General features: G+C 36.9%; 1 protein-coding gene across 2 annotated transcripts; it reads right to left on the bottom strand.

Annotated features, from left to right (window-relative positions):
* Positions 1-9,792: 9,792 nt before the first annotated feature.
* Positions 9,793-14,377, bottom strand: LOC131594704 (protein LSD1-like). 2 transcript variants are annotated; one of them, XM_058866898.1, is made up of 7 exons: positions 14,111-14,377; positions 12,989-13,102; positions 12,624-12,734; positions 10,683-10,789; positions 10,422-10,484; positions 10,238-10,309; positions 9,793-10,143 (listed from the first exon to the last, which is right to left on the bottom strand). In XM_058866898.1, exons 2-7 carry the CDS (start codon positions 13,098-13,100, stop codon positions 10,102-10,104), a joined length of 507 nt encoding a protein of 168 aa, XP_058722881.1. In that variant the 5' UTR covers positions 13,101-13,102; positions 14,111-14,377; the 3' UTR covers positions 9,793-10,101. The 2 variants fall into 2 exon arrangements, with proteins under 2 accessions (XP_058722881.1, XP_058722880.1); XM_058866897.1 differs by having other exon boundaries at positions 10,677-10,789; positions 14,111-14,375.
* Positions 14,378-27,049: the final 12,672 nt, after the last annotated feature.

Raw genomic sequence — 27,049 nt, 5'->3', positions numbered from 1 at the left:
TAGGATAAGACCTTATAACTTAGGGAAGACCTCCTAATTTGCTTGCTCAGATCAAAACAAACAAATCTCTCATATATCATTGTTTTTCAAAATAAAACTTTCAAAAAAGACAATACTTTGTATATATCCAAACGAGGATCATTACGAAGTTAACGTTCTTTTTTTCAAAAACATCTTTCGAAAGATAAAACACTTTGTATACATCCGCACAAGGATCATTACAAAGTCAATTTACAAAGGTATTTGAAACCACATACAAGCATTTCAAGGCAATAGAAAAGTGATTGAAAACAAGTGAGTTAAGCAAATTAAAGAGCCCATGGATAACCATGGATACAAAGGGTGCTAACACCTTCCCTTTGTATAACCTACCCCCTTACCCAGAATTTCTTAAAGGTCTTTTTCTGTTTCTTTTATAAACCTTTCCTTAATTGGATAAAATAAAAGTCGGTGGCGACTCTCTGATTTTCAAAAACACAAAAGCAGAAAGAAAAGAGTCAGTTCGCGTATCTCTCCGCGAGAGGTATGGTAAAAAACCGAGGGTGACACAAGGACCTGGTCAGAAGTAACGTTGGTTTTGGATGGAGAAGGAGGAATGGGAACATTTGTGATGGGTGAATGAGGAGGGGTAAGAGCATTGGTTAAAGGAGAAGAAGGAGGTGTGAGAACATGGATGTTTATGGGTGATTCTGATGGGGCTGTTTCTGGTTGATTTACTGGTTCTGGGGTTTGAGCAATAACTATTGGTGCAACTTCTGAACGTAAAGCAAGAACAGACACAGATTCAGAGAGATGTATACCTTTAGACACATTCTGAATCGCTTCAAACACAGCCTCAAGATTTCTCTTCTTCTGCTATTCCACAATCTTTGCCTTTCCAAGAGAAATTTCTCTTCTTCTGGCAGATTCCAGTCTCTCCTTCTCATTAACAACAACCTTCTGAACTTCAACTACTTGAGTTGTTGGTCCTTGAATAATTTCTTCTTGCTGATTCACAGCTTCTGCTTGCTGATTCATAGCTTCTTCTTCATCTGAATCTTCAATGATCAATTTTCTTTTTCTTGTCTTCTTCTTTTCAACAGCCTTTCCATCTTCCACATTCTTATTTTTCATCTTTCTCTTCTTCTTCTTCTTCTTCTTCTTCTTCTCAGCAGTCTCTTTTTCACTATCTTTATTTTCAACTAGAACTTCCTGAACTTCTTCAGCAATAACTTCTTCTTGAACAGCTTTCTCAACAACAACAGTAGCAGCAGCTACACTTTGGACTACCTTCTCCTGGTTAACAGAAGGATGATCAAATTTTCGCTTTGTCCTTCTTTCCTTTTTGACAACAGCATCAAGTGCAGCTTCTGAAACATCTTCTGAAGCAGCAGACCTGGAAGTGGAAACTTTCTTGCGACCACCTTTAGCAGGAGCATCTTTGTCTTTTTCTTCCTTGAGTGAGTTCAGATATTTAGTTCTGACTCCTGGTAGCTCACTTCTGAAGAAGGATTCAAAGTCAGCAAGAATAGGTTCTCTTCTGCTTCTAGCTCCAGGAAGAGGTTGAGGGGTTTGTCTGATAGCTTCAATAACACTCATCTTTCTCAAGGTGAGAGCATTCAAGCAGCTTCCAGTATCAACAACAAGATGTTTGATGATCCCTTGAGCTTCCAAGTCCTCAACAATCTTGGAATGAACCAGAAGGTTTGTAATAATTCTTCCAAAAGGAATAATAGTACACTTCTTTGTTCTGAAGGCATTTCTGGAATCCCTCACAGCAGTCCACATGTGGTTTAAGATTATGTAGATAATATCAACCTTCTTCTGTGTGGCAATGCAATACAGAATGTATTTCTGCTCATTGTTGACAAAGTCTACAGAGTGGGTTGACTTCCTGTGATAGAAACACTCCAGAAGAATCTTGGCCCAGATTTTGTAGAGATCCCTCATGTTCTTGACATGCTTTGTTTTCTTCACGTCTGGATAAAGAGTAGCCAAAACCTCTTCGCAATCAGCCCTTTGATCAATTTCATGAGCACCCTCAGGGTTTCTTAGGTCAAACATCATTCTCAGGATGTTTTCAGTAACAACCACAAACTTCCCATGAACAAAAGACAGAATTGATTTAGGGGCTACAACAGCGTGCACCCAAAATTCCTTTACAAGTTCTGGGTAAACCGGTCCACAGAACTCAGCAAATAATGAAGTCCATCCTTGAAATATGATATCTTCTTTAAGGTGAAAGTCATGTTCTTCAAGACTATCAAAATCTACCATAAGTTCACAGATAACTTTCAACTCCTTTTTGGGAATAGAGCAAGAGATCACAGGAACAATTTGTTGTTCTTCTTCTTGAAGATGAAGAGGAACATAGGAGCCAGCGTTGAGAGATGATGAAGCAGCCATTGAAACAGTGCTGAGATTACAAGAAACTTTTCTGGGTATGCGTTTAGGGTTTGAGAAAAGGGCAAAGAGGTTGCAAAAATGCATGCACACAGAGAGAAAGAGAATGGGAGCGAAAAAGATAAACGTTATGATTTGAAATATATTTAGAGAGGCGGATTTGAAAAAAATGCAATAAAATTATGAGAATGAACAGTTACAGAATCAATTGAAATCAAATGCATTAAATGATGAGTGACGTTAGGTGAGAGAACATGGTAATTGAAATGATTTACACAGTTACCTAGGGCGGCGTCCCATCAGATTCACTCACGCTTTTACCATCTGTGCAAACACGTGTTCACCATCAGAAAACACTTCATGACAGCTGTGTTGCATTGCATTTGCTTCTAATGACGAATATAACTTTTCATCTTCTGACTCTGATCACTGATTCTGACTACCATTCTTTAGAAATGATCTAGTTCTGATAGGATCATCTTTTTTTCCAAGAATCACATCTTCTGAATGAGCTGATGTGAGTCTAAAAGATCTTCTGACTGTTGGCTCTTCAGAAATTCTGAGATTCTCTAAAGATGCAGCAACTTGATCTTCTGATTCTTTGCTTCTGAGATTTTCAGCTTCCGAAACTTTGCTTCTCGGTTCTTCAGCTTCTGATATATCAATATTTATATCTGCAAAATTCTCAAACTGCTTTGGTTTTTCAAGACCAAGCTTATCATCAAATCTGATATTGATTGATTCTTCTACAACCAATGTTTCAGTGTTGTATACTCTGTAGCCTTTAGAGCGTTCAGAATATCCAAGAAGGAAACATTTTTGTGCCTTAGAATCAAACTTACCAAGATGATCTTTAGTATTCAGAATGAAACAAACACATCCAAAAGGATGAAAATATGAAATGTTGGGCTTTCTGTTCTTCCACAATTCATAAGGAATCTTATTTAGAATAGGTCTTATAGAGATTCTATTCTGAATATAACATGTAGTGTTTATTGCTTCTGCCCAAAAGTGCTTAGCCATATTGGTTTCATTGATCATGGTTCTGGCCATTTCTTGCAGAGTCCTATTCTTTCGCTCTACAACTCCATTTTGCTGTGGAGTTCTAGGGCAAGAGAAATCATGGGCAATACCATTTTCTTTGAAGAACTCCTCAAAGAATCTGTTCTCAAATTCACCACCATGATCACTTCTGACCTTTATGATTTTGCACTCCTTCTTAGATTGAATCTGAGTGCAGAATTCAAAGAACACTGAATGAGACTCATCCTTGTGTTTTAAGAACTTTACCCATGTCCAGCGGCTATAATCATCTACGATGACTAATCCATATTTCTTCCCTTTGACAGATGCTGTTTTGACTGGTCCAAACAGATCAATGTACAGAAGTTCTAACGGCCTTGAGGAAGAGACAACATTCTTAGATTTGAATGCAGGTTTGGAGAACTTGCCCTTCTGACATGCTTCACAAAGAGCATCTGATTTGTATTTCAGATTTGGAGTCCTCTGACCAGATTTAGTTTGTTAATCTGAGAAATCTTTCTCAAACTAGCATGTCCTAATCTTCTGTGCCAGACCCATTGCTCTTCAGAAACAGACATAAGGCAAGTCACCTTCTGCTTCTCAAGATCTGAAAGATCAATCTTATAAATGTTGTTCTTTCTCTTGCCTGTAAATAGGATTGAGTCATCCTTCTGACTTACAGACTTGCAAGACTTTTGATTAAAGATTATATCATAACCATTGTCACTTAATTGACTTATGGACAATAAGTTATGTGTTAATCCTTCTACAAGAAGTACATTAGTTATGCTAGGAGAGTTACCAATACTTATGGTTCTAGAGCCAATTATCTGCCCTTCTGATCTCCTCCGAACTTGACTTCTCCACCAGAATTAAGCACCAGGTCTTGGAACATAGACCTTCTTCCCGTTATGTGTCGCGAGCACCCAGAGTCCAGGTACCATGACATTTTGTGCTTTGTCTTCTTTGCTGCTAAGGATATCTGCAACAGAAATTATCTTCTCCTTAGGTACCCACAATTTCCTGGGTCCTTTCTTGTTAGTTTTCCTCAAGTTCTGATTGAACTTGGGTTTAGCATGATAAGTAACAGGAGGAACAGCATGATATTCTTTAGGTTTGGCAGCATGATATTTTTTAGGTTGTGTCACATGCTTCTTGGTGTGTGTAGTGTTAAAGCTTTTGGCATGTGAAGTGAGCCTAATATCATGTGAGTGGCCATATTTGAACTGATCATACAATGGCTTGTATGTGATTTTCAAATCATCAACAGGTTCAAATTTGTGTGGGGTATCACTCTCATAGCCAACGCCAATCCTTTTGTTTCCAGAAACACCTTATATCATAGAAGCAAGATGACTTCTGCCAATACTTCTAGATAGAAACTTTTTGAAGCTCGAGTCATATTCTTTCAGAATATGATTGAGACTAGGAATGGATTTTTCTGATTCAGAAGGAGATCCAATATCTTTGGATAATTTTAAAACTTTTTCCTTCAGTTCAGAATTTTCCACTTCCAGCTTCTTAGTTTCAAATTCAAATAGCTTTTTCAGTTTTTTGTATTTGATACTAAGATGAGCCTTGAGTTCCAGAAGTTCAGTTAAACTGGAAACTAACTCTTCTCTAGATAGTTCAGAAAATACCTCTTTAGAATCTGATTCTGATGTAGATTCTGATCCGTCATCCACTGTGGCCATCAGTGCAAGGTTTGCCTACTCGCCTTCAGAGTCTGATTCTGATTCTGAATCATCCCATGTTGCCATAAGACCTTTCTTCTTATGAAACTTCTTTTTGGGATTCTCCTTCTGATGTTTTGGACATTCATTCTTGAAGTGTCCAGGCTCATTGCACTCATAGCAGATGACCTTCTTCTTGTCAGATCTTCTGCCTCCAGAAGATTCTCAACTTTCAGGCTTCTTTGAACTTCTGAAGCTCTTGAACTTCCTTTGCTTGCTCTTCCAGAGTTGGTTTACCCTTATGGAGATCATGGACAGTTCATCTTCTTCTTCTGATTCTGATTCTTTAGAATCTACCTCTTCATCCTGAAAAGCGTTAGTGCATTTTTTATAATTAGATTTTAATGCAATAGACTTACCTTTCTTCTGAGGTTCATTAGCATCCAGTTCAATTTCATGACTCCTCAGAGCACTGATCAATTCTTCAAGAGAGACTTCATTCAGATTCTTGGCAATTTTGAAAGCAGTCACCATCGAACCCCATCTTCTTGGCAAGCTTCTGATGATCTTCTTGACATGATCAGCCCTTGTGTATCCCTTGTCAAGAACTCTCAATCCAGCAGTTAGCGTTTGAAATCTTGAGAACATCTTCTCAATATTTTCATCATCCTCCATCTTGAAGGCTTCATATTTCTGGATCAAGGCAAGAGCTTTAGTCTCCTTGACTTGGGCATTTCCTTCATGGGTCATTTTCAATGACTCATATATATCATAGGCAGTTTCCCTGTTAGACATCTTCTCATATTCAGCATGAGAGATATCATTCAGCAAAACAGTCCTACACTTATGATGATTTTTGAATTGCTTTTTTTGATCATCATTCATTTCTTGTCTTGTGAGCTTTACACCAGTAGCTTTCACTGGATGTTTGTAACCATCCATCAGAAGATCCCATAAGTCACCATCTAGACCAAGGAAGTAACTTTCAAGTTTATCTTTCCAGTATTCAAAGTTTTCACCATCAAATACTGGTGGTCTAGTATAACCATTGTTACCATTTCCATTTTGTTGCTCAGCAGAGCCAGATGTAGATGTATTTGTTGGATCTTCACCAGCCATCTTGACTTAAGCGTTTTTCTCTTCCTGAATCTTTTCTAAACATGGTTAAGTGCTTGCACCTTAGAACCGGTGCTCTGATGCCAATTGAAGGATAGAAAAACACTTAGAAAGGGGGGGTTTGAATAAGTGTAGCTTTAAAACTTGTAAGATAAAAACTATTTGCACAATGATTTTTATCCTGGTTCATTGTTAACTAAACTACTCCAGTCCACCCCCTTGGAGTGATTTACCTCACCTAAGGATTTAATCCACTAATCACACAAGATTACAATGGTTTTCCACTTAGACAACTTCTAAGTCTTCTAGAGTATACTGATCACAACCTGATCACTCTAGGAACAAACTGCTTAGATACCCTCTAAGACTTTCTAGAGTATTCTGATCAACAACCTGATCACTCTAGTTCTTACAAATTAATGTAAACAAATTCTTTTAAGAGTTACAATGCTTCTTAAAAAGCTATTATCACAACTGTGATTTTCTCTTAAGTTTAAGCTTAATCTCACTAATATATTACAACAGCAATGTAGTGAGGTTGAAGATGAAGTTTGAGAGCTTTTTTTGAATTTGACAGTGTTTCTGTATATTTGTGCAAGTGTTGTATTCAGTTTCTCATCTGAACTTCTATTTATAGGCATTTGAGAAGATGACCGTTGGGAGCATTTAATGCTTTGCGTATTCCGTACAGCATTGCATTTAATGTTTCACTCTTTTGTCAACTACCTCGAGCCTTGCTTTCGCTGTGTCTACTGACGTTGCCTTTAATAACTACTAACGTTCCTTTTGTCAGTCAGCGTAGCCTGCCATCTTGTACTTGCTTCTGATCTGATGTTTGTGTAAACAACGTTTGAATATCATCAGAGTCAAACAGCTTGGTGCAGAGCATCTTCTTGTCTTCTGACCTTGAAGTGCTTCTTAGCGTGATACCATGAGAACTTCAGTGCTTCTGCTTCTGATCTCAAGTCCTTCTGATGCTTCCATAGACCATGTTCTGATTCTGCTTGACCATCTTCTGATGTCTTGCCAGACCATGTTCTGATGTTGCATGTTGAACCTTCTGAGTCAGTGCTTCTTGCGCTGATTTTGTGCATACTCTTTATGTGATTCCTGAAATGGAAATTGCATAGGATTAGAGTACCACATTATCTCATACAAAATTCATATACATTGTTATCATCAAAACTAAGAATATTGATCAGAACAAATCTTGTTCTAACACTATAGGCTCTTTGATGTATGTTATGATTAGCACTAGACCGGATATTGCTTATGCGGTTGGAAAGTTGAGCAGATTTACTAGTAATCCTAGTAGACATCATTGGCATACGATAACTAGGGTGTTCAAGTACTTGAAGGGTACTATGAATTATGGATTGTCATATATAGGATTTCCTTCGGTGTTAGAGGGTTATTCGGATGCTAGTTGGATAAATAATGTTGAAGATTCATCCTCTACAAGTGGATGGGTGTTCTTGCTTGGGGGAGGTGCCATCTCATGGGCTTCCAAGAAGCAAACATGTATAACTAGTTCCACAATGGAATCTGAGTTTGTAGTATTAGCTGCTGCTGGTAAAGAAGCAGAATGGCTAAGGAACTTGGTATATGAGATTCCGATATGGCCTAAATCGATATCACCAATTTCTATCCGTTGTGATAGTAGTGCCACACTGGCTAAAGCAAATAGCCAAATATACAATGGAAAGTCTAGACATTTGGGTATTAGACATAGTATGATTAGGGAATTAATCATGAATGGGGTGATATCTATTGAGTTTGTTCGGTCGCAACAAAACATAGCTGACCACTTGACGAAGGGGTTAGCAAGAGACTTAGTGAAGAAGTCGGTAATTGGGATGGGATTAAAGTCCATTTAAATCTATTAGTTATGGTATACCCAATTCCCTTCTAATACAACGTTAGAAGCAGAATTCAATGTGGAAAGATCATAGTTAAAGATTGGAGCAATTGTGTTTATCTTGCCAAGGTATGTGCTCAGACCTGCAAGTGATGGCTAGGTTGAAGTATATCTTCTTAATGGTTCTTTTGAAAAATTGCTAATGCAGGTGCAAGATTAAAAGGATCACCTATGTGAGCATGAAGTTTTGCCGCTTCAAGAAGCTTGGACTTGGCTTCCTATATGCTTATTAATGGATAAGGACACATGGCTTGTAAAGTGTCAAGTATGAATAGTAGAGTATTGTAAGAAACATATGTGTACTATATCTTTAGATATTCAAATGGATTGAAGGGTTCAATCATTGTGACACCCCAATTTTCGAATATTTAGAATGTGTATTTGTACTAAGATGAAAATTCAATCGCAAGACATTTTCTTCTATGCATTTGTTTGATCGTTATACTTGTAAGTAAATCAAGGATTATACTAAAATGGGGGGAGTTTGTTGGTGATTTTAGTATCATCAATGTATTTTGGTAATAATGTGATTTACTGTAGGCCGATGCAATTATGCGTTAAGCTTGAAACGACTTAGGGTAGTGCGGAGTGCACGCTCGTAGAGCCAAACGTGCAATTGAATACGAATAATTGAAACGGGGTTCCAAGGGACGGAGCCCCTGGCGGGGTGCGGGGCAGCGCCCCTGGCTGGGGTCCCGCTTTACCGAACAGGTGTGTCATTTCGGTTTCTATTGTTGATCTCCTATATAAGGAGTCATTTGGCCTCGGTTTCGAATACGAAAAACATATTTCCTCTACATTCTGATCTGTTCTCCATTGTCAGAAACAGATTGTTCTACGAGAATTTTCCCCGCAAAGATTTCGTGAACCCAGACAAGAATAGGGTCGAAATACTTTGTTCGGAAAGTGAACGAACACGATTCTTGAAGATATCCAGGATTATCATACCAAATTTCTAACATCTAATGGACAATTTGCTTTAGCTAAGCATATTAGTACAATAAAGTTTTCCTTTGAATATTACAAATGTTCTTTACATACCTGAATTTTCTGTCAATTTAATTTTTCTGTCAATTTAATTTTTCTCGAAATTATGCCAAAACTCAAAATACAATTTCAGCTTTAATGATACTAAGTTTTTTCTTCGAGATCAGTAATTTATGAAGATGATTAGTTTAGTTGAGAAGTTACATCTATTTCTTAAGGACAAAAATGGATACACCTTTAGTGTTAAGAATACTTCTTTTTGTAATTTGTCACGAAGTGTTTTATGGAATTTCAGATTAGGACACTTGTCTCCTACTAGAATCCAATCCCTACTTTATATATTTTCCTTGTATGTGATGTTTACCACTATGTTAAGCACAATAAACTTCCTTATGTTTCTAGTTTTAATAAATTCAAACATCTTTTGATCTCACTCATTTTGTTGATAATTGTGCTAAAAAAGTTGTATCTAATTGGACATCAACAACAAAGAAATTTTTCTATCAAAATATGTTGTTCATCATGAACATAATTTTTCACATAAACCAACTTAGCATTATCATACATCTAATTCAAACATCTCACCTTCACAACTTGAATCCCCCCAATAAACTTAAATTTGACTTTCTTTAACTAACTCCTACTTTTTCCATTCAATTGATCTTTTCCGCTCTTCATAGAAACCAAACCCAATAACACGGAAAAGAAATTTTCATATGAAAACGAACACATCGTTCTAGTGATCATGCTGGCCATGTCACTAAAATATAAACATCAAAAGCACCTATTGATTTTAGCTGTAGATACAAATGAAGCCAAAAAAATAGGCTGTAGCAATCACATAAATGACAAGCTTTGTGCTTTTTTTTTTTTACTTGTCCAACCTTGTATAATACATACAAATACATGAAATCAGACTAAACCCTTGACGGAGAGTCTAGACTTTAATTCAAACATGGCAGGCCTAGACATCACATGCACCAGCAACTTTTAAGTATATCATCACTTCTTCTCTGTTGTAACACCCACAACAACATTGCTTACCTGTGCCAGTTCACATTCTTACAATTAGACCTTGTTTTGCTCAAATATCGCAGAAAAAATCAGTGAAAGGCAATAGAAAAGAGATAGTAATTACCAATTTCCCATTTGAATCAACGGACATAGGATTTTCTACTACAACGGTTTGGCTCTCAAAGCGGGGTCTTGACTGCAGGGTAATATGATCATACGTGTACTTGTTAGATATCATAACGATAAACCATGGTATGTACTATGAATAATAAGCAACAGAAAGAAAAATCAAAAGCAATAGAGGATACCGTTTCGGAACTGGTTGTTTCATTAGGTCTCTGTGCAGGAACCGGAGGCCTTCCATTGGTCATCTACAGAAGGACATCGAAGCACAATTGATGAATAGGTAAAAGGAATCAGCTTAACAGAAAATTACATAAAATGCAAAAGATTCACATCATATTTTCGAAATTTCATGTCATGGTGATATTAAATGAGAGGCAGGCACAGAGAAATAGAAAGTGAAATCATAGACTAATATAATTCCATCAAAGTATACTTACACTGACATTAGTTATAAAGTGACATATTGCGCATTTGACTGAGGGAGCTCCATAAGGATACATGAGTGTTGTTCGACAGTTCCCACAATGGATATGGCTCATTTGATTAGAATCTTTTTGATACAGACACAAAACCCACAAACACGTCAGTAAACAATTTGGCATATATGATTGATAACATTCCTAATTATTATATCTACACAAATGTTTTAATACCTAACAAATTTGCTCTCACAAGAGTCTCTGTGGCTTAAAGGGTGGAACTGTGCATTGTCCACCCTAGGTTTACTAGAATTCAGCTAATATATAAAACAATGGAGGACAACAAGGACCAAACTATAAATTACACCGTCATAAAGGCTTTAATACCATGCAGTGAACCAACTTTTCCAATTACTGAAATAGTTGGGAATAAACACAAGAATGGTAATGGTTTCATAGATACGCAAAAAAATGCCATCCTTGAATTGTTGTGCCCCTTAGTGCTGTTATGGGCCAATTGATCAGTCCTAACACAATCAAATAGATGTGACGCAGAGTTCCATAGCAATAGAAGGTCAACTTCACTCCAGATAATAGCAAATTATGGAATAACATAATGAATCTATCTAATCATTCTTGAGGGTGCTGTTTGACGCCATATAAAGACTTGAAGATACAACACACTAGGTTGATAGCTAGATTCACTACCTTCATAATGTTTACAAAAACCAAAGTTAAACTTCAAGGTATCAAAGTGGTTTTGGGCACTTGCTGGCCAAGAAAGGGCGTCAATAGAGGAGAGGGCAGACAAAAGACATCGAGATGAATGGAACAATATCCCTGGACAACTAGACAGAAACCAGGAGTAACGAGCAAGGGAATGGCAACCTTACAAGATGTGGTAGCAAATAACAGCTTCAATTGAGGTGTAAAATGGTGAACTGGACAAACTAAGGATAGTAAGGATGACAGCAGGGTAGGCCAGTGGAGATAATGCTCAGACTATAATAACAACAGCTCCACGGCTCCACCAATGCAGAGGAAAGAAAAAAGGCTGCACCAGAGGTGTGCCCTGAACAAAGTAGAGGGCAGACGATCTAAGTTGAAACACAGTCAGTCAAGTATGCACGATTTTCAGAGTTTCCTTTCTGGCCCTGATACCATGATGGTAAAGAGAACATGAGAACCATATGTTAAAAACTATGTCTCAACTATACCACAAACTTAGTTGGTTTACTGTGAAGAGTTGTGATCAGACATATGCTGTCCTAGGAATAATCAGAAGATATTATGTTTGTTGGATATTTCTTGCTGGACGTTTTAGTTGTTAGAGACACAAAAACCAATTCTGAGCCTTTAACCTAGCATCTTAAGATTTTAGAAGGGTTGGGTTGGGGACATGGTATCAAAAAATACAACCAACCAATCTAAAATTCAACCCTTGTCAATCCCATTCTTCTAAATAAAACTGAATTTCAGCACAAAGTGGAGTGTGGGCTTTTACATTGTACACAACTCCACATTTCAAATGCAGAGGATTCTCGCACAAAAAAATGTGTGAGATATAAAAAGTACTCATGGTATTTCACTATACAGCTCGGTCTCTTACAGGTCAGTTGATCACTGAAAGTAGACGACAAATAGTTGTTTGAGTATGATGTACGTATAATCGGCTAGCATTCATTCATGGACATCAACTCATAGCTTAGCTTAACTTAAAAAATATACAAGGAAAAGTGGAAAGGAGTGAAAACTTCCCCCGGTCCTGCTGAACCTACACCAGGATTTCGGATCACCACAAACGAATTAAGTGTATTTAATGATCAAGAAAACTCTAAATACATCACTATAGTTAGAAATTGGAAAGGTAGACTTATCAGCAAATCAGCATGCAGTGCAACAAGATTCATATTAAACTAAAAAGCTGTACAAATCTGGCAGCATGTAAATGTAAACATATTATACCTGGTACAAGATTTATAGTGTTACAGCAGGAACATCTCACGCTAGTAGCGCCACGTGTGTACATTAACAATGTCCTACATCCTCCACAATAAAGTTGAGACATTTCCATTCCTGCAGGCGTATTAGGAAATTTAAGATCCCCAGATGTAACCATGTAGTTTAAATCCAACAAGAAATGAGCATTTAATATAGCTAGAAACCCTTGGAAAAACCAAAAACCAAGGTGGCTTCCATAACTGCAAAAGCTAGAAGCTTACTACATAACTCAAGTGTGCAATCAAGTTAACTAAACACACTAAGCGTGGAGCAAGAAAGTTCCTCAAATCCTGAAATCTTGATAACAGAAACAGAAAAAGAAAACATACCGGGAGGAAGAACAGGCGTAATTGTGTTGCACAATGCACAACAAACATTGGTCGCTCCTCTAGGGTAAAGCAACATGTTCCTACACCCATTACACACAATGTGGCTCCGCATAGCTACAAAGTCAAAACAACACCACAATCAAACATACCGAAAGAGAACAACAACAAAAAAACAACACCAAAACCATAACGAAAAAGAAGCAAAAAACATGAAATGAGAATTTGTCGCAAGATGTACAATAACAAAGGCTTATCCCACTAGGCAGAAATCTTCTGCATTGACAAAACCACGTTGTACCATCTATCATATATCATATCTCTTGCCAAACCGTTGGACTATCTATCGTATATCATATCTCTTGCCAAACCATTGCACTCTACCAAATCAATATTTCTACCTAAGACGAGATTCAGCCATTTTTCAACCAACAACCACCATCATTCACAAGATATATTCTTTACTATAACCAAGGGTTGAATTTAAAACCATTGAGATCTACGAAATCCATAGGTCTCCGATATACATGCCCAAACTAAACCATGGTTTTAAATTGCAGTCCGCAACTACAGTTACAGCCGCAAAATTGCTAATACGGTAGTCTCCGCGACCGCATCAGACCGCAATTGTGGTGTGAATTAAAACCATGCGTCCGACAGCTATTACACATCACATCAGACAATTTCATTCATGCTTCTTCAAGTATTTTCATCAAAACTCAAACTTTCTGAAAAATCTTAACGTTAAGTGTTTTTAACGGTATGTTTCAAACACCTCCCAATTAAAATTCACTCTGCAACAGCCGCAATGCGCATTGCGACCACAATGACTACAGTCACAACACCCGCAAACACAACACACATAAATGCAACCGCATCCGCAATTTAAAACCATGAAGCTGATATTCAACCATCTTTTCTACAACAACCACCATCATCACAAGATGTTTGCCATGAAAAAATTCAATCTTTACAATTCAAACACCAAAATATTCAAAATCCCAACAACAAAACAAAACCCACAACACCAATAATAATAGAATCAAAACTAATATCATAACATAGAATAAAAAACCCAATAATTTGCGAAAATTCAAAAATCAAAAGATCTAATCAAAAGAATACCTGCAATATAGTAAATTAGGAAAACGCACAGCAACAATGTTGTGCGGAGAAATCGAAAGAATAAGCGGTTGTTTCAATTGATTGATTTTGAAGAATCAAACTATATGAAAGATAAGAACAAAAAAGGAAACGCTTTTGATTGAATTGCGATTTCTTTGTATCAAAGTTTCGATCTTTTTGCCTTCAAATTCAAGTCTTGTTTAATTCTTCTTTCTGGATTGCGATGACGAAACTTCTTCACCGTTTTTTTTTTTTTTTTACTTTAATCTTTATGCATTAAAAACTATTATTAACTTTGTACCAAAATGGTACAAAATTTATTATTTTCTGTTATTTAGTTATGAAAATTGCTAAAAATGTTTTCTTTTTGGTGTAAACTTTGACTTCATTTAATGTGGTCAGGTAGTGTTTTTTGACTAGGATTTTTAAAAATAGTTAATAGAAATATAAATGTTTTTTTATTATTTTTTTATTTTAGAGTTTCTTACCATTTAAGATAGAAGATTTTCACTGCACCTTATGGATCTCTCACACCTGTGAATTACAAAAATACCTTCCAGCTTCCATAAATGCATCTTCAGAAGCACTTTTTTTAATTAAATGTTTTATTTCGTAGATGCACATACGGAAGATTCCATAGATGCATCTGTGGAAGAATTTGACGTTAAACTGGCGCCAGACCCTTCCTCTTTCTCATTCTTCACTTTTTATCTTCTTCAACTCATACTCTCTTAACCTCAAAAATCAAACTTCCCAAATAGTGCATTTCTTTCTCCCGAGTTGGCCGACATTGTCAACATCAACTATCAACACATTTCATCAAGTTCAAAACTCTATTTAATCGGTAAGTTTTCGACTTTTCGAGTTATTTTAGAGTATTTGTATAATTGAGTTATAATTCGATATTTAGGTGTAGAAATGATTGAATAGTTATAAAAATATAGTTTAGAGACAATATAGGTGTTGTTTGATGTGTAAAACGGATAATCAAGTCACAAAAATGAAGCTTTTGAGTGATTGAACAGTGGCATTACGCCATTGTTGAGTTTATGAGTTTCAGAACCTTCCGTAGATGCATCTACGGAAGAGATGAACGTTAGGGCATTCCGTAGATGCATCTATCAAAGCACCATAGTTTTTTGAAACTAAGGTACTTCCGTAGATGCATCTATGGAAGAGTATTTTTTTCCTTTCTTGTTTATTTATAAATACATAGTATCTAACTCGATGTTATTTGTATCACAATGCAGACATTATGACTCACGACCCGAATAGGGATATATACATGGCAGGATTGCACAGCACACATCTGCGGCGTGAACGGATGCGTGTAGTATCTCAGGTCACTGATGGAGCCGCCGTTGCAGCAGATGCACCTAATACATCTGCTCCATCCGGGCCTTCTCCATATGTCCTAGTTGAGGGGCTTTATATGCTCGTTCCATCTGAGGGGTCTTCCCCAGCTACTACTACACCATTGAGGCCTCAGGATGATGCTGAGGGTTCCTCACAGATGCCACCCCCGCAGACGTCGTCGTGGCAGTACTTCTACTTCTACTCCTGTGCATGTGACGACCGATGCAGGATCTGTTGTGCCACCTCCGGAGCTGCACGAGGATGATCCGGTGTCGGAGCCTATCTGGTACCCGGGGCCCTATAGACGCATCCCTGTTGACAGTGTATGCAACTCATGCAGCCATGCGTATCTGGGAAGGAACGGTAAATTTTCTTTTGTTATTACTTATTACTTTTTTTTTCTTCAGTTTCTAAATTTGCTTACTAATAACCGTGTTTTTTTTTCAAAAATTTCAGGAGAGGGATTCCTAGAGGTTCAACAACCACAACCAAAAGATTGTCGCTCTTGCGCAGCCTGACCAGTCGTGGTTCCAGGATGTACTAGCAGCTTCTGGCCTGAGAGACCTCTTTCAGATGGGCTACGAGACGATACTTAATGGGCTGCTGATGGCATCTGAAGACATCCTCATTTCATCTTCCTCACGGTGAGATTACTATCATTCTTGATGATTTGCAATTTATTCAATGTTTTGAGTATATTTTACTATTTTCTCTTTTATTTTCATTTTAAAAACCATTTTAAATATTATTTATGCATTTTAATTGTATTCTATTGCATTTTATGTTATTAATTGTTGATTGCTTTGGATTATAGCTTGTTAGGTCATAAGTTTCATCAACATCAATGGATGATTTTTGGTTTGTTCTCTTTTGATGAAATTTGACATAAATGAATGATTTTGGTGAAATTTGACATAATTCATGATACAATTTGGTTTGTTCTCTTTTTCTTTTTCTTATCTTATCTCTCCATCTCCATCTTCTTCTCTTTCGTTTTCTTTTTTTTGGGTCAATTGAAGGATAATGTATTCATTATGTTCAATTAGGTTTGGATTAATACTTGATGAATTTTCATCATTTCAAATATACTTTAAGGTGATCATGAGATTACTTCGAGTACTTTGTATTGATGATAAGTTTGTCCTAAGGTACTAAGAAGGACTTGATTGATGTAATGATCTCATCTCATTGACTTTGTCTTGATCACCCATATTTTTTTGTACTACAAGTTTTAGGAGAAGGACTTTGTGTAATTTCTCTAACTTGTTTTTGGTACATAAATTTTACTGACCGGCCTCATAGATGATACTTCTATATAAGTACATCTATGATTGCTTAACATAGCGCTAAATCATCATTACTAACATTAACCATATTATTGTTCTAACTTTACTTTTTAATGCACTTTAATTTTTACCTTTTAATTCTTGCAATTTACTTTTAGCATTACATTTCATACTATTGGTTTATGGTTATGTTTATGTTTATGCTTACTTTCCTTTTGTCCATTTAGACATTTAATATTTTGTCTTAAAACATTAATAAAGGAAAAACCCTAAAAAGACTTAATGGACTTGTATTATTGGTTACTATCCCTTACTTGAGGAATTGGACTTTGTACCTATAATAGATCCTTAGCTTGGTGTTTTCATCTGGTTCATTGTACTTGAGACTTTGGATTCCTCTGTGTTCTTTGGTTGTTTATTTGTTTTCATCTGATGTAGGTTTATGTTATCTGATACATTGAAGAAAATCCTATGATGCAAGTTTATATGATATAAATTCACCTGACACAAAGTCATATGATACAATATGATTTATCTGAAGCTCTTTGGCTGGGCTTATTGTTTGATCTTATATGATACCTAGCTTGGTTTATATGTGATTGCTTAGTTATCTGATACTTGTGGGCTTAATCCAAAGGAAAGGAATGCTTATGTTGACTTCATGTCAAGTGTTTGCTTATTTGTTGGTTAGATATTTCTATTCCTTAGATTTTATTTTATGCTTTAGGATATCCCCTTAATCTCATCCTTTTCTTAAATTTCAAAATGTTCCCCTCTTTTCAAAATCCTTCTTGTTTTCAAACTTGAAATATTTCATAATAAACCTCGACTTTGTTAAGTGATCGTCAAATCTTTTTTGAATAAATGCTAACACATCTTAAGCATATCAAACCATTTCAAAGAAATTTAAAAAAATCCAACTTATTCAAACTCTTTTGTGCACTATTTTTCTTTTGAAAATCTTTTTTTTTGAAAGATTAGACATAACTCATCTCTATAGTTAAGATGTAATTCTCCTATCTCCATGGTAATGATTGAAGTAATGTTGATCCTTTTCCACTTGTGAAATTTTAAAGGCATACATGTTGATCTCTATCATAGTTTTAGCTCTTCTTTCATGGTGATGCAAAGGTACATATTCTCATACTTGTGGGTGTTTAGTTGAGTTTTCTTCTTAAGATGACAAAATGTCTCTTCACTAAAAATTAATCAAACAAACCATTGTATTTTCTTTTTGAGCAGAACTACAAAAGCTCTGACTTCTCCATTGCACAGAGGAGGTATGTAGGCACAAGATGCGACCTCTAGCCGAGCACGATAAGAAAATTTATTTTCTCATTCCATAAATCTTTTTACACACAACTCTTTTATTTTAAACACAGATCTACAAAAGGTTTCCATGGAGTACCATAGATGTGAGGGGTGTTAATTCATTCCCCATGCATAACCAACCCTCGTACCCTTTTCTCTTTGTTTGATTAGTTTTGCTTTTAAAACTCCTGTGGGTTTTATTTGATTTTTTCTCATTCCTTTGGAAACAATAAAGTTTAGTGGCGACTTTTGCTTTTCTTGAGTTAAGTTAATCAATAGCTTAATCTCCAATTTTTTCGCCACGGCATTACTCTCTTACTTTCACAAGACTCTAATCACTCAGACAAACACAACCAGACGAGCTTCACACTTCTTCTCTTTTACAACTCTGAAGCTTTCAAGTTTTTTTTCCCAGATATACCGATCATCTAAGCACTTCACTAGAATCTTAAATATTCTACTCGATGAACCTTGAGATATCACCATCATCAAAGAATTGGAAAAATATCACTACCGACTTCTATAATCATCAACTTTGTCGTCATCAAAACACCAAGAAGGTCACCAACATCAAAATCATAAACTTCTTATCTGCAAGCACATAAATCGACAAAGACATGTCACTTTCTCCTTAGTTTCACTCTTTCAAAATTTGAAAAATTAAACACCCTTAGGATTAACTGATAGGAATGTAGGTAACATAATACATTTTCCCCAAATTTTGGATTGTTACAAGTAGTTGCTAAGTTTTACATTTGAATTGTCAAATTTTCATATCAAGTGTTCAATAAAATGTCAGATCCATGTGTTTAGTTCAAAAAATTTACATTTTAGTGATTGGTCTGAGTGATGATAGGGAAAGAGATAAAATTATGACATGATTTGCACCGAAAAGTTTATTTAAAAATACTAAAATCGAAAACTCTCTTTTTTGGCCAAATTTATTTTGCAAGGGTAAAAATCACATGCATCATAGAATTAAGCCTAAAATGAATTGTGATAACTTCTTAACATGTCTGAATGAAAATGGATTTATCTGAAACATCACATAAAGGTGAACCAATAATATAGTATAAAAGGAAAAAATGGTAAAACCAAGAGCTGAAGGATAGAAAAACACTTAGAAAGGGGGGGGTTTGAATAAGTGTAGTCTTAAAAACTTGAACGATAAAAATAAATTGCACAGTTATTTTTATCCTGGTTCGTTGTTAACTAAACTACTCCAGTCCACCCCCGCGGAGTGATTTACCTCACCTGAGGATTTAATCCACTAATCGCAACAGATTACAATGGTTTTCCACTTAGCCCACGACTAAGTCTTCTAGAGTATCCTGATCACAACCTGATCACTCTAGGAACAAATGCTTAGACACAAGCTAAGACTTTCTTAGAGTATCCTGACCACCACGTGATCACTCTAATTACAACTGCTTAGACACAAGCTAAGACTTCCTAGAGTATCCTGATCAACACTTGATCACTCTAGTTACTTACAAATTAATGTAATCAATTCTAAGAGTATTACAAATGCTTCTGAAAAGCTATAATCACAACAGTGATATTTCTCTTAACGTTTAAGCTTAATCTCACTAATATATTACAACAGCAATGTAGTGAGCTTTGATGAAGATGAAGTTTCTGAGCTTTGAATTTGAACAGCGTTTCAGCAAGTCTTTCAGAGTAATTTCGTTCAGAATTGGTTCAGAGTTGTTAACCTTGCTTCTCATCAGAACTTCATATTTATAGGCGTTTGAGAAGATGACCGTTGGGCGCATTTAATGCTTTGCGTATTCCGTACAGCATTGCATTTAATGTTTCACGCTTTTGTCAACTACCTCGAGCCTTGTTCACGCTGTGTCTACTGACGTTGCCTTTAATAGCTTCCAACGTTCCTTTTGTCAGTCAACGTAGCCTGCCACCTGTACTTTCTGTTAGAACAAGATTTGTTCTGATCAATTATCTTAGTTTTGATGATAACAATAATATGAATTTTGCTTAAGATAATATGGTACTCTAATCCAATGCAATTTCCCTTTCAGGAAATATATAAAGAGTACGCATAATTCAGCGCTCAGAAGCTTTGTCTCAAAGGGTTCAGCATGCAACATCAGAACATGGTCTGGCAAGACATCAGAAGATGGTCGAAGCAGAATCAGAACATGGGTCTATGGAAGCATCAGAAGAACAAGAGAACAGAAGCACTGAAGTTCTGATGGTATCACGCTCAGAAGCACTTCAAGGTCAGAAGATCAGAAGATGCTAGGCACCAAGCTGTTTGACTCTGATGATATTCAAACGTTGTATTCACAAACATCAGATCAGAAGGAAGTACAAGTGGCAGGCTACGCTGACTGACAAAAGGAACGTTAAAAGCTACTAAAGGCTACGTCAGTAGACACAGCGTGAACAAGGCTCGAGGTAGTTGACAAAAGCGTATAACATTAAATGCGATGCTGTACGGAACACGCAAAGCATTAAATGCATTCAACGGTCATCTTCTCCAACGCCTATAAATATGAAGTTCTGATGAGAAGCAAGGTTAACGATCCTGAACAAAACAACGCTTATTAACTTGCTGAAACTCTGTTCAAATCAAAAGCTCAGAATCTTCATCTTCATCAAAGCTCACTACATTGCTGTTGTAATATTTTAGTGAGATTAAGCTTAAACGATTAAGAGAAATATCACAGTTGTGATTATAGCTTTCAAGAAGCATTTGTAATACTCTTAGAATTGATTACATTAAGTTGTAAGGAACTAGAGTGATCGTGTGGATCAGAATACTCTAGGAAGTCTTAGGAGTGAACTAAGCAGGTTGTAACTAGAGTGATCGTGTGGATCAGTATACTCTAGAAAAGTCTTAGAGGGTATCTAAGCAGTTGTTCCTGGAGTGATCAGTGTGTGATCAGTAGACTCTGGAAGACTTAGTTGCTGACTAAGTGGAGAACCATTGTAATCCGTGCGATTAGTGGATTAAATCCTCAGTTGAGGTAAATCATCTCTGCGGGGGTGGACTGGAGTAGTTTAGTTAACAACGAACCAGGATAAAAATAACTGTGCAATTTATTTTTATCTGTCAAGTTTTTAAAGCTACACTTATTCAAACCCCCCCTTTCTAAGTGTTTTTCTATCCTTCAATTGGCATCAGAGCGCCGGTTCTAAGGTGCAAGCACTTAACCGTGTTTAGAAAAGATTCAGGAAGAGAAAAACGCTTCAGTAAAAGATGGTTGATGAAATGAAAAGTCTACACCTGCATCTACATCTGGCTCTGCTGAGCAATACAACGGTAACAATGGTTATACTAGACCGCCGGTATTTGATGGTGAAAACTTTGAATATTGGAAAGATAAACTGGAAAGTTACTTTCTTGGTCTAGATGGTGATCTATGGGATCTTCTGATGGATGGTTACAAACATCCAGTAAATGCCAGAGGCGTAAAGCTGACAAGGCAAGAAATGGATGATGATCAGAAAAAGCTTTTCAGGAATCATCATAAATGCAGAACTGTTTTGCTGAATGCTATCTCTCATGCTGAGTATGAGAAGATATCTAACAGGGAAACGGCCTATGACATATATGAGTCCTTGAAAATGACTCATGAAGGAAATGCTCAAGTCAAGGAGACTAAAGCTCTAGCTTTAATCCAGAAGTATGAAGCCTTCAAGATGGAGGATGATGAAGACATTGAAAAGATGTTTTCAAGATTTCAAACTCTTACTGCTGGATTGAGAGTTCTTGACAAGGGATACACCAAGGCTGATCACGTAAAGAAGATCATCAGAAGCTTACCCAGAAGATGGGGTCCTATGGTGACTGCATTCAAGATTGCAAAGAATCTGAATGAAGTTTCTCTGGAAGAGCTCATCAGTGCCTTGAGAAGTCATGAAATAGAGCTGGACGCAAATGAGCCTCAAAAGAAAGGTAAGTCTATTGCATTAAAATCAAATATCAAGAAATGCACTAACGCTTTTCAGGCTAGAGAAGAAGATCCTGAAGAATCAGAATCTGAAGAAGAAGATGAACTGTCTTTGATCTCCAGAAGGCTAAATCAACTCTGGAAGACCAAGCAAAGGAAGTTCAGAGGCTTCAGAAGTTCAAAGAGATTTGAACGTGAAGAATCTTCTGATGACAGAAGATTTGACAAGAAGAAGGTCATGTGCTATGAATGCAATGAGCCTGGACACTTCAAGAATGAATGTCCAAATCTTCAGAAGGAAAATCCCAAGAAGAAGTTTCATAAGAAGAAAGGTCTTATGGCAACCTGGGATGAGTCAGAAGATGATTCAGACTCTGAAGATGAGCAGGCTAACTGTGCGCTGATGGCGACAGAAGATGACGAATCAGAATCTACATCAGAATCAGATTCTGAAGAGGTATTTTCTGAACTTACTAGAGATGAGTTAGTTTCCGGTCTAACTGAACTTCTGGAACTCAAGTCTCAGATTAGTCTCAAATACAAAAAGCTGAAAAAGCTATTTGAATTTGAAACAAAGAAGCTTGAGTTGGAAAATTCTGAATTAAAAGAAAAACTTCTAAAATTATCCAATAATGTTGGATCTCCTTCTGATTCAGAAAAATCCATTCCTAGTCTAAACCATATTCTGAAAGAATATGATTTAAGTTTCAGGAAGTTCTTATCTAGAAGTATTGGCAGAAGTCAGCTAGCTTCTATGATATATGCTGTGTCTGGAAACAAAAGAGTAGGCATTGGTTTTGAGGGTGAAACCCCATACAAACTTGAACCTGTTAATGAAATGAAATTCACATACAAGCCATTGTATGATCAGTTCAAGTATGGCCACTCCCATGATATTAGGCACACTTCACATGCTCAAAGTTTTCATATAACACACACCAAAAAGCATGTGACACAACCTAGGAAATATCATGAAACTCACATTAAAAATTATCATGCTGTTACTCCTTCTGCTTACAATGTTAAACCTAAGTTCAATCAGAACTTGAGGAGAACTAACAAGAAAGGACCCAAGAAAATGTGGGTACCAAAGAAAAAGACTATTTCTTTTGCAGATTATCTTGGCGACAAAGAAGATAAAAGTCAACATGACATGTCTCCTGGACTCAAGTTGGTCTCAACACTTGAAGGGAAGAAAGATTGTCTTCCAAGTTCTGGTTCTTAAATCTGTTGAAGAAACTATGTTCGTAGGAAATCAGAAAAGAAGTTTATTAGTCTTGGAACCATCTGTTTTGTTTGTCTCTAAAGCATTAATGTTTCGTTCTTGATTATTCTGAATGATCTAAATGCTACAGAATAGACAATATTGAAACATTGATTGTGGACGAATCAATAAATATCTGGTTTGATGATAAACTTGTTTCTGATGAAACGAAGCAGCTTAAGAATTTCTGCAGATACAATTTTGTCGTATCAGAAGCTGCAGAACAAAGAAGTGAACCTCCAGAAGCTGTGTATATCAGAAGTAATGGATCAGAAGATCATTCAGATTTATATCAGCACACTTCAGAAGGAGTGTTTCCAGAAGAGAAACTTGATCAGATCAGAAGCAGTGATCAGAATCTGAAGGCGTAAAGTCTATTCTGAATTTTACAACTGTCATCTATTATCTGATGGTGAACACGTGTCTGTACGGTTTGTACAAAGCGTGCAGTTGAAAAGACGCCGACCTAGGTAACTGTTTTAAATCATTTCATTTACCACGTTCTCTCTCCTCACGTCACTCATCATTTAATAAAATTGATTTCCTTTGATTCTGGAACTGTTCAATTTATATTTCTTATTTTTTTTTTCTTTTCAAATCCGTCTCTATATATTCTTTTCAAATCATATCTTACATCTTTTTCGCTCCCTTGTCTCTCTCTCTCCTTGCATTCTCTCGTTTGAAAAGTTCTTAGCCGTTTTCTAAAAACCCTAATCGAAAACCCAGTTCGCTTTTCTTGTTCGTTTTTGTTCATTCTGCATCCATGGCTGCCTTCTCATCCCAAAATGCTGAGTCATCTGTTCCTCATCATCTCCAAGAAGAAACTTTGCAACTCACTCCTGTTGTTGCATGCTCCATTCCTAAAGATGAATTGGAAGTTCTGTGTGAACTCATGGTTGACTTTGACAACATTGAAGAAAACCAATTTCACCTTAAAGAAGACATCATCTTTCAAGGATGGACCTCGTTGTTCGCTGAGTTTGTTGGTCCAGTCTATCCGGATCTTGTCAAGGAGTTCTGGGTACATGCTGTGGTTGCTCCAAAATCTATAATTTCTTTCGTTCATGGAAAGTTTGTCGTTATTACTGAAAACATCCTAAGAATGATGTTTGACCTGAAAAACCCTGAAGGGGTTTATGAGTTTGATCAAAGGGCAGATATGGGAGATGTCCTATCCACTCTTTATCCAAATATCAAGAAAACAAAATACGTCAAGGAATTGAGAGATGTCTACAGAATCTGGACAAAGATCCTTCTTGGGTGTTTCTACCATAGGAAATCAACACATGCCTCAGATTTCATCAGTAATGATCAAAGGTATATTCTCTATTGCATTGCCACTCAGAAAAAGGTTGATGCGATTTACATTATCTTCAACCATATGTGGAAAGCAGTAAAGGATTCCAGAAACGCTTTCAGAAAAGAAAATGGTGGAACAATCATTCCTTTTGGTAGAATTATTACAAACCTTCTGGTGCATTCCAAGATTGTTGAGAGTCTGGAGTCTGAAGGTATTATCAAAAACCTTGCTGTCACCTCTGGAGCCTGTCTGAATGCTTTTTCTTTGAAGAAGATGAAAATTATTGACACTATCCTCAAAGTTCCTCAACCTCTAGCTGGAACAAGAATCAGAAGAAAACCAGTACTAGCTGACTTTGAAACCTTCTTCAATAGTGAGGTACCTGAAGTCAGAACTAAGTATCTGAAGTCACAAAAAGAGGATAAGAGTCTTAAAGATCAAGACAAAGGTGCTCCTATTAAAGTGAATCGTAAGAAGGAAGAAAGGACCAAAAGAAAGTTTGATCATCCTGCTGCTACCACCAATAAAGAAGTGGTCCCAGAAGAAGTCATTGCAAAGGTTGCTAAGGCTGTCTCTGCTGATTTTGAGAAGAAAAAGAAGGAAGCTGAGAAAAAGAAGAAGAAGTCTAATAACAATGCTGAGATTGTTGAAGTTGTTGAAAAGAAGAAAATCGGAAAAAGAAAGATGATTCTTCAAGAATCTGATGAAGAAAATATCTCTCAAGAGGCTGAGAATCAACCAGAAGTTCTGGCATATGTCAGAAGGAAAGAAATCGCTAGCGGCAAAACAAAGATCTTTGATGAGCCGAAGAGTAAGAAGCAGAAGAAGACTGAGGATGTGGCCAAAGCTTTTCTGAGAGGTTCCAAAGGTATATGCATTTCTGAACCTAATTCTGTTCCTGCTGTTTGTTCAGAAGCTGCACCAATAGAGGTTGTCCCTACACCTGAACCAGAAAAAGCCTCATCAGAGTCACCTGTCTTTGTCCATGTTCTTACACCTCCATCTTCTCCTATAACCATTCCTTCCTCTTCACCTACCATAAATCCTGTTCTGGATATACCACCCCTTCAAACTCTCTTTCCATCTCAACCTCCTCTCAATGCCACTCTTGAACATACTCCCTCCACCTCTCAAAACAATCCTTGTGATTCTCCTTTTCCAACCTCTGCATCACATGAGCAGCTGCTCCGTGATTGCAACTACACTCCCAAGCCTCGTCCAGAAGCTGAAGTGGTAGTGTTAGATTCTGATACTGAAGCAGAATCTTCTTATAGGTTGGATAGAGAACCTCATCCTTACTTCACTTCCAACCCTGCCTTTTCAAAAACCCAAATAAAATTCCGCCCTGTATATCCTATTGGTGTAGTTTTTGAAAACATAAAGAGGAATCTCAGAAGTACCTTTGATACTCTCAGAATTGCTGAAAGTTCTGGATTGAATGATGTTGCTATGCGGAACTTCTGGAGGATCTTTCGCAAAGAATCAGATGCTCTGTTTTTAGAACTTCAGGAAGCCTGTGTAGCTGCTGCCCCACGGCCTCGTGGAATTCTGAGGAATTATGAAGACTTCTGGTTTGCTAGTCTCAAAGGAAGACATTTGTTGGAAGAGAAGCCCTTTTTGGATGAGATGGAACAATTAAGATTGGCTGCTGAATTGGAAGCAAATCCTTGCAGGGATATTGTTATCTTTATTCCTCAATATCCTGTTCTGCTAGGAGACTTCAAGACTCTCTTTGACTATCTGAGGGAAAACTCGTCTGTGAAAGACCCAAGCTTGGTCATTCCAGAAGTTGTTGACCCACCAGAAGTTGAAGGCCCTTCTGCTCCAAGGAATCTAGCTGCCATTCTTCAGGCACTTGAGAATGGAGACTCGGAAATTCCTGCTGCAGAATATGGAGATGCTTCTATGCAAGAAGCAGATGCTGAAGATCATGTTGCTAAAACTGTTCCTGTTGAGGAAATCCCTGCAAATGATCTATCTATGGAAGCTGCAGATCAACATGCCATTCCTGTGGTTGAAAGCGGTGAAGCTTCTTCTGATGAATCTTCTCGTCTTGCAAGGACTCTAGAAGAAATTCAGAAGAGACAGGATGAGCAAAGCTCACTCAATGCTGAGTATAGCGCTTTCATGGTGAGGCAAGAAGGACATAACAATATGGTTCAAGAGATGCTGACCAAGATCTTGTCAAGACTAGGGCCATCTTAGATTAAGTCTGTGTTGTTTCTTTCTTTTCGTTGCATCTGTTTTTGTGCATCTGATCTTTCTTATCTTCATGTACTTCTGTACCTGCTGTTTGAACTTCAATGAAATCAACTTCTTCCTCCGTGTGTTTCGTTTTGTTTGTCTCTGAATCTTTTTTGCTTTTTGATGATCTGACAAAAAGGGGGAGAAGATAAATGATAAATGATTTGATTAATCTATCAGTTGCTGGGGTAAAGCTCCCACACATTCACTAACAAGAACTGCAAGTTCTATATGGTTTAAGTGTTTTGCAGGTATAAAGAA

The sequence above is a fragment of the Vicia villosa genome, linkage group LG4, assembly GCF_029867415.1.
Source record: "Vicia villosa cultivar HV-30 ecotype Madison, WI linkage group LG4, Vvil1.0, whole genome shotgun sequence".
NCBI classification, from domain to species: Eukaryota; Viridiplantae; Streptophyta; class Magnoliopsida; order Fabales; family Fabaceae; genus Vicia; species Vicia villosa.
This window is presented reverse-complemented; position numbering and strand designations above follow the sequence as displayed.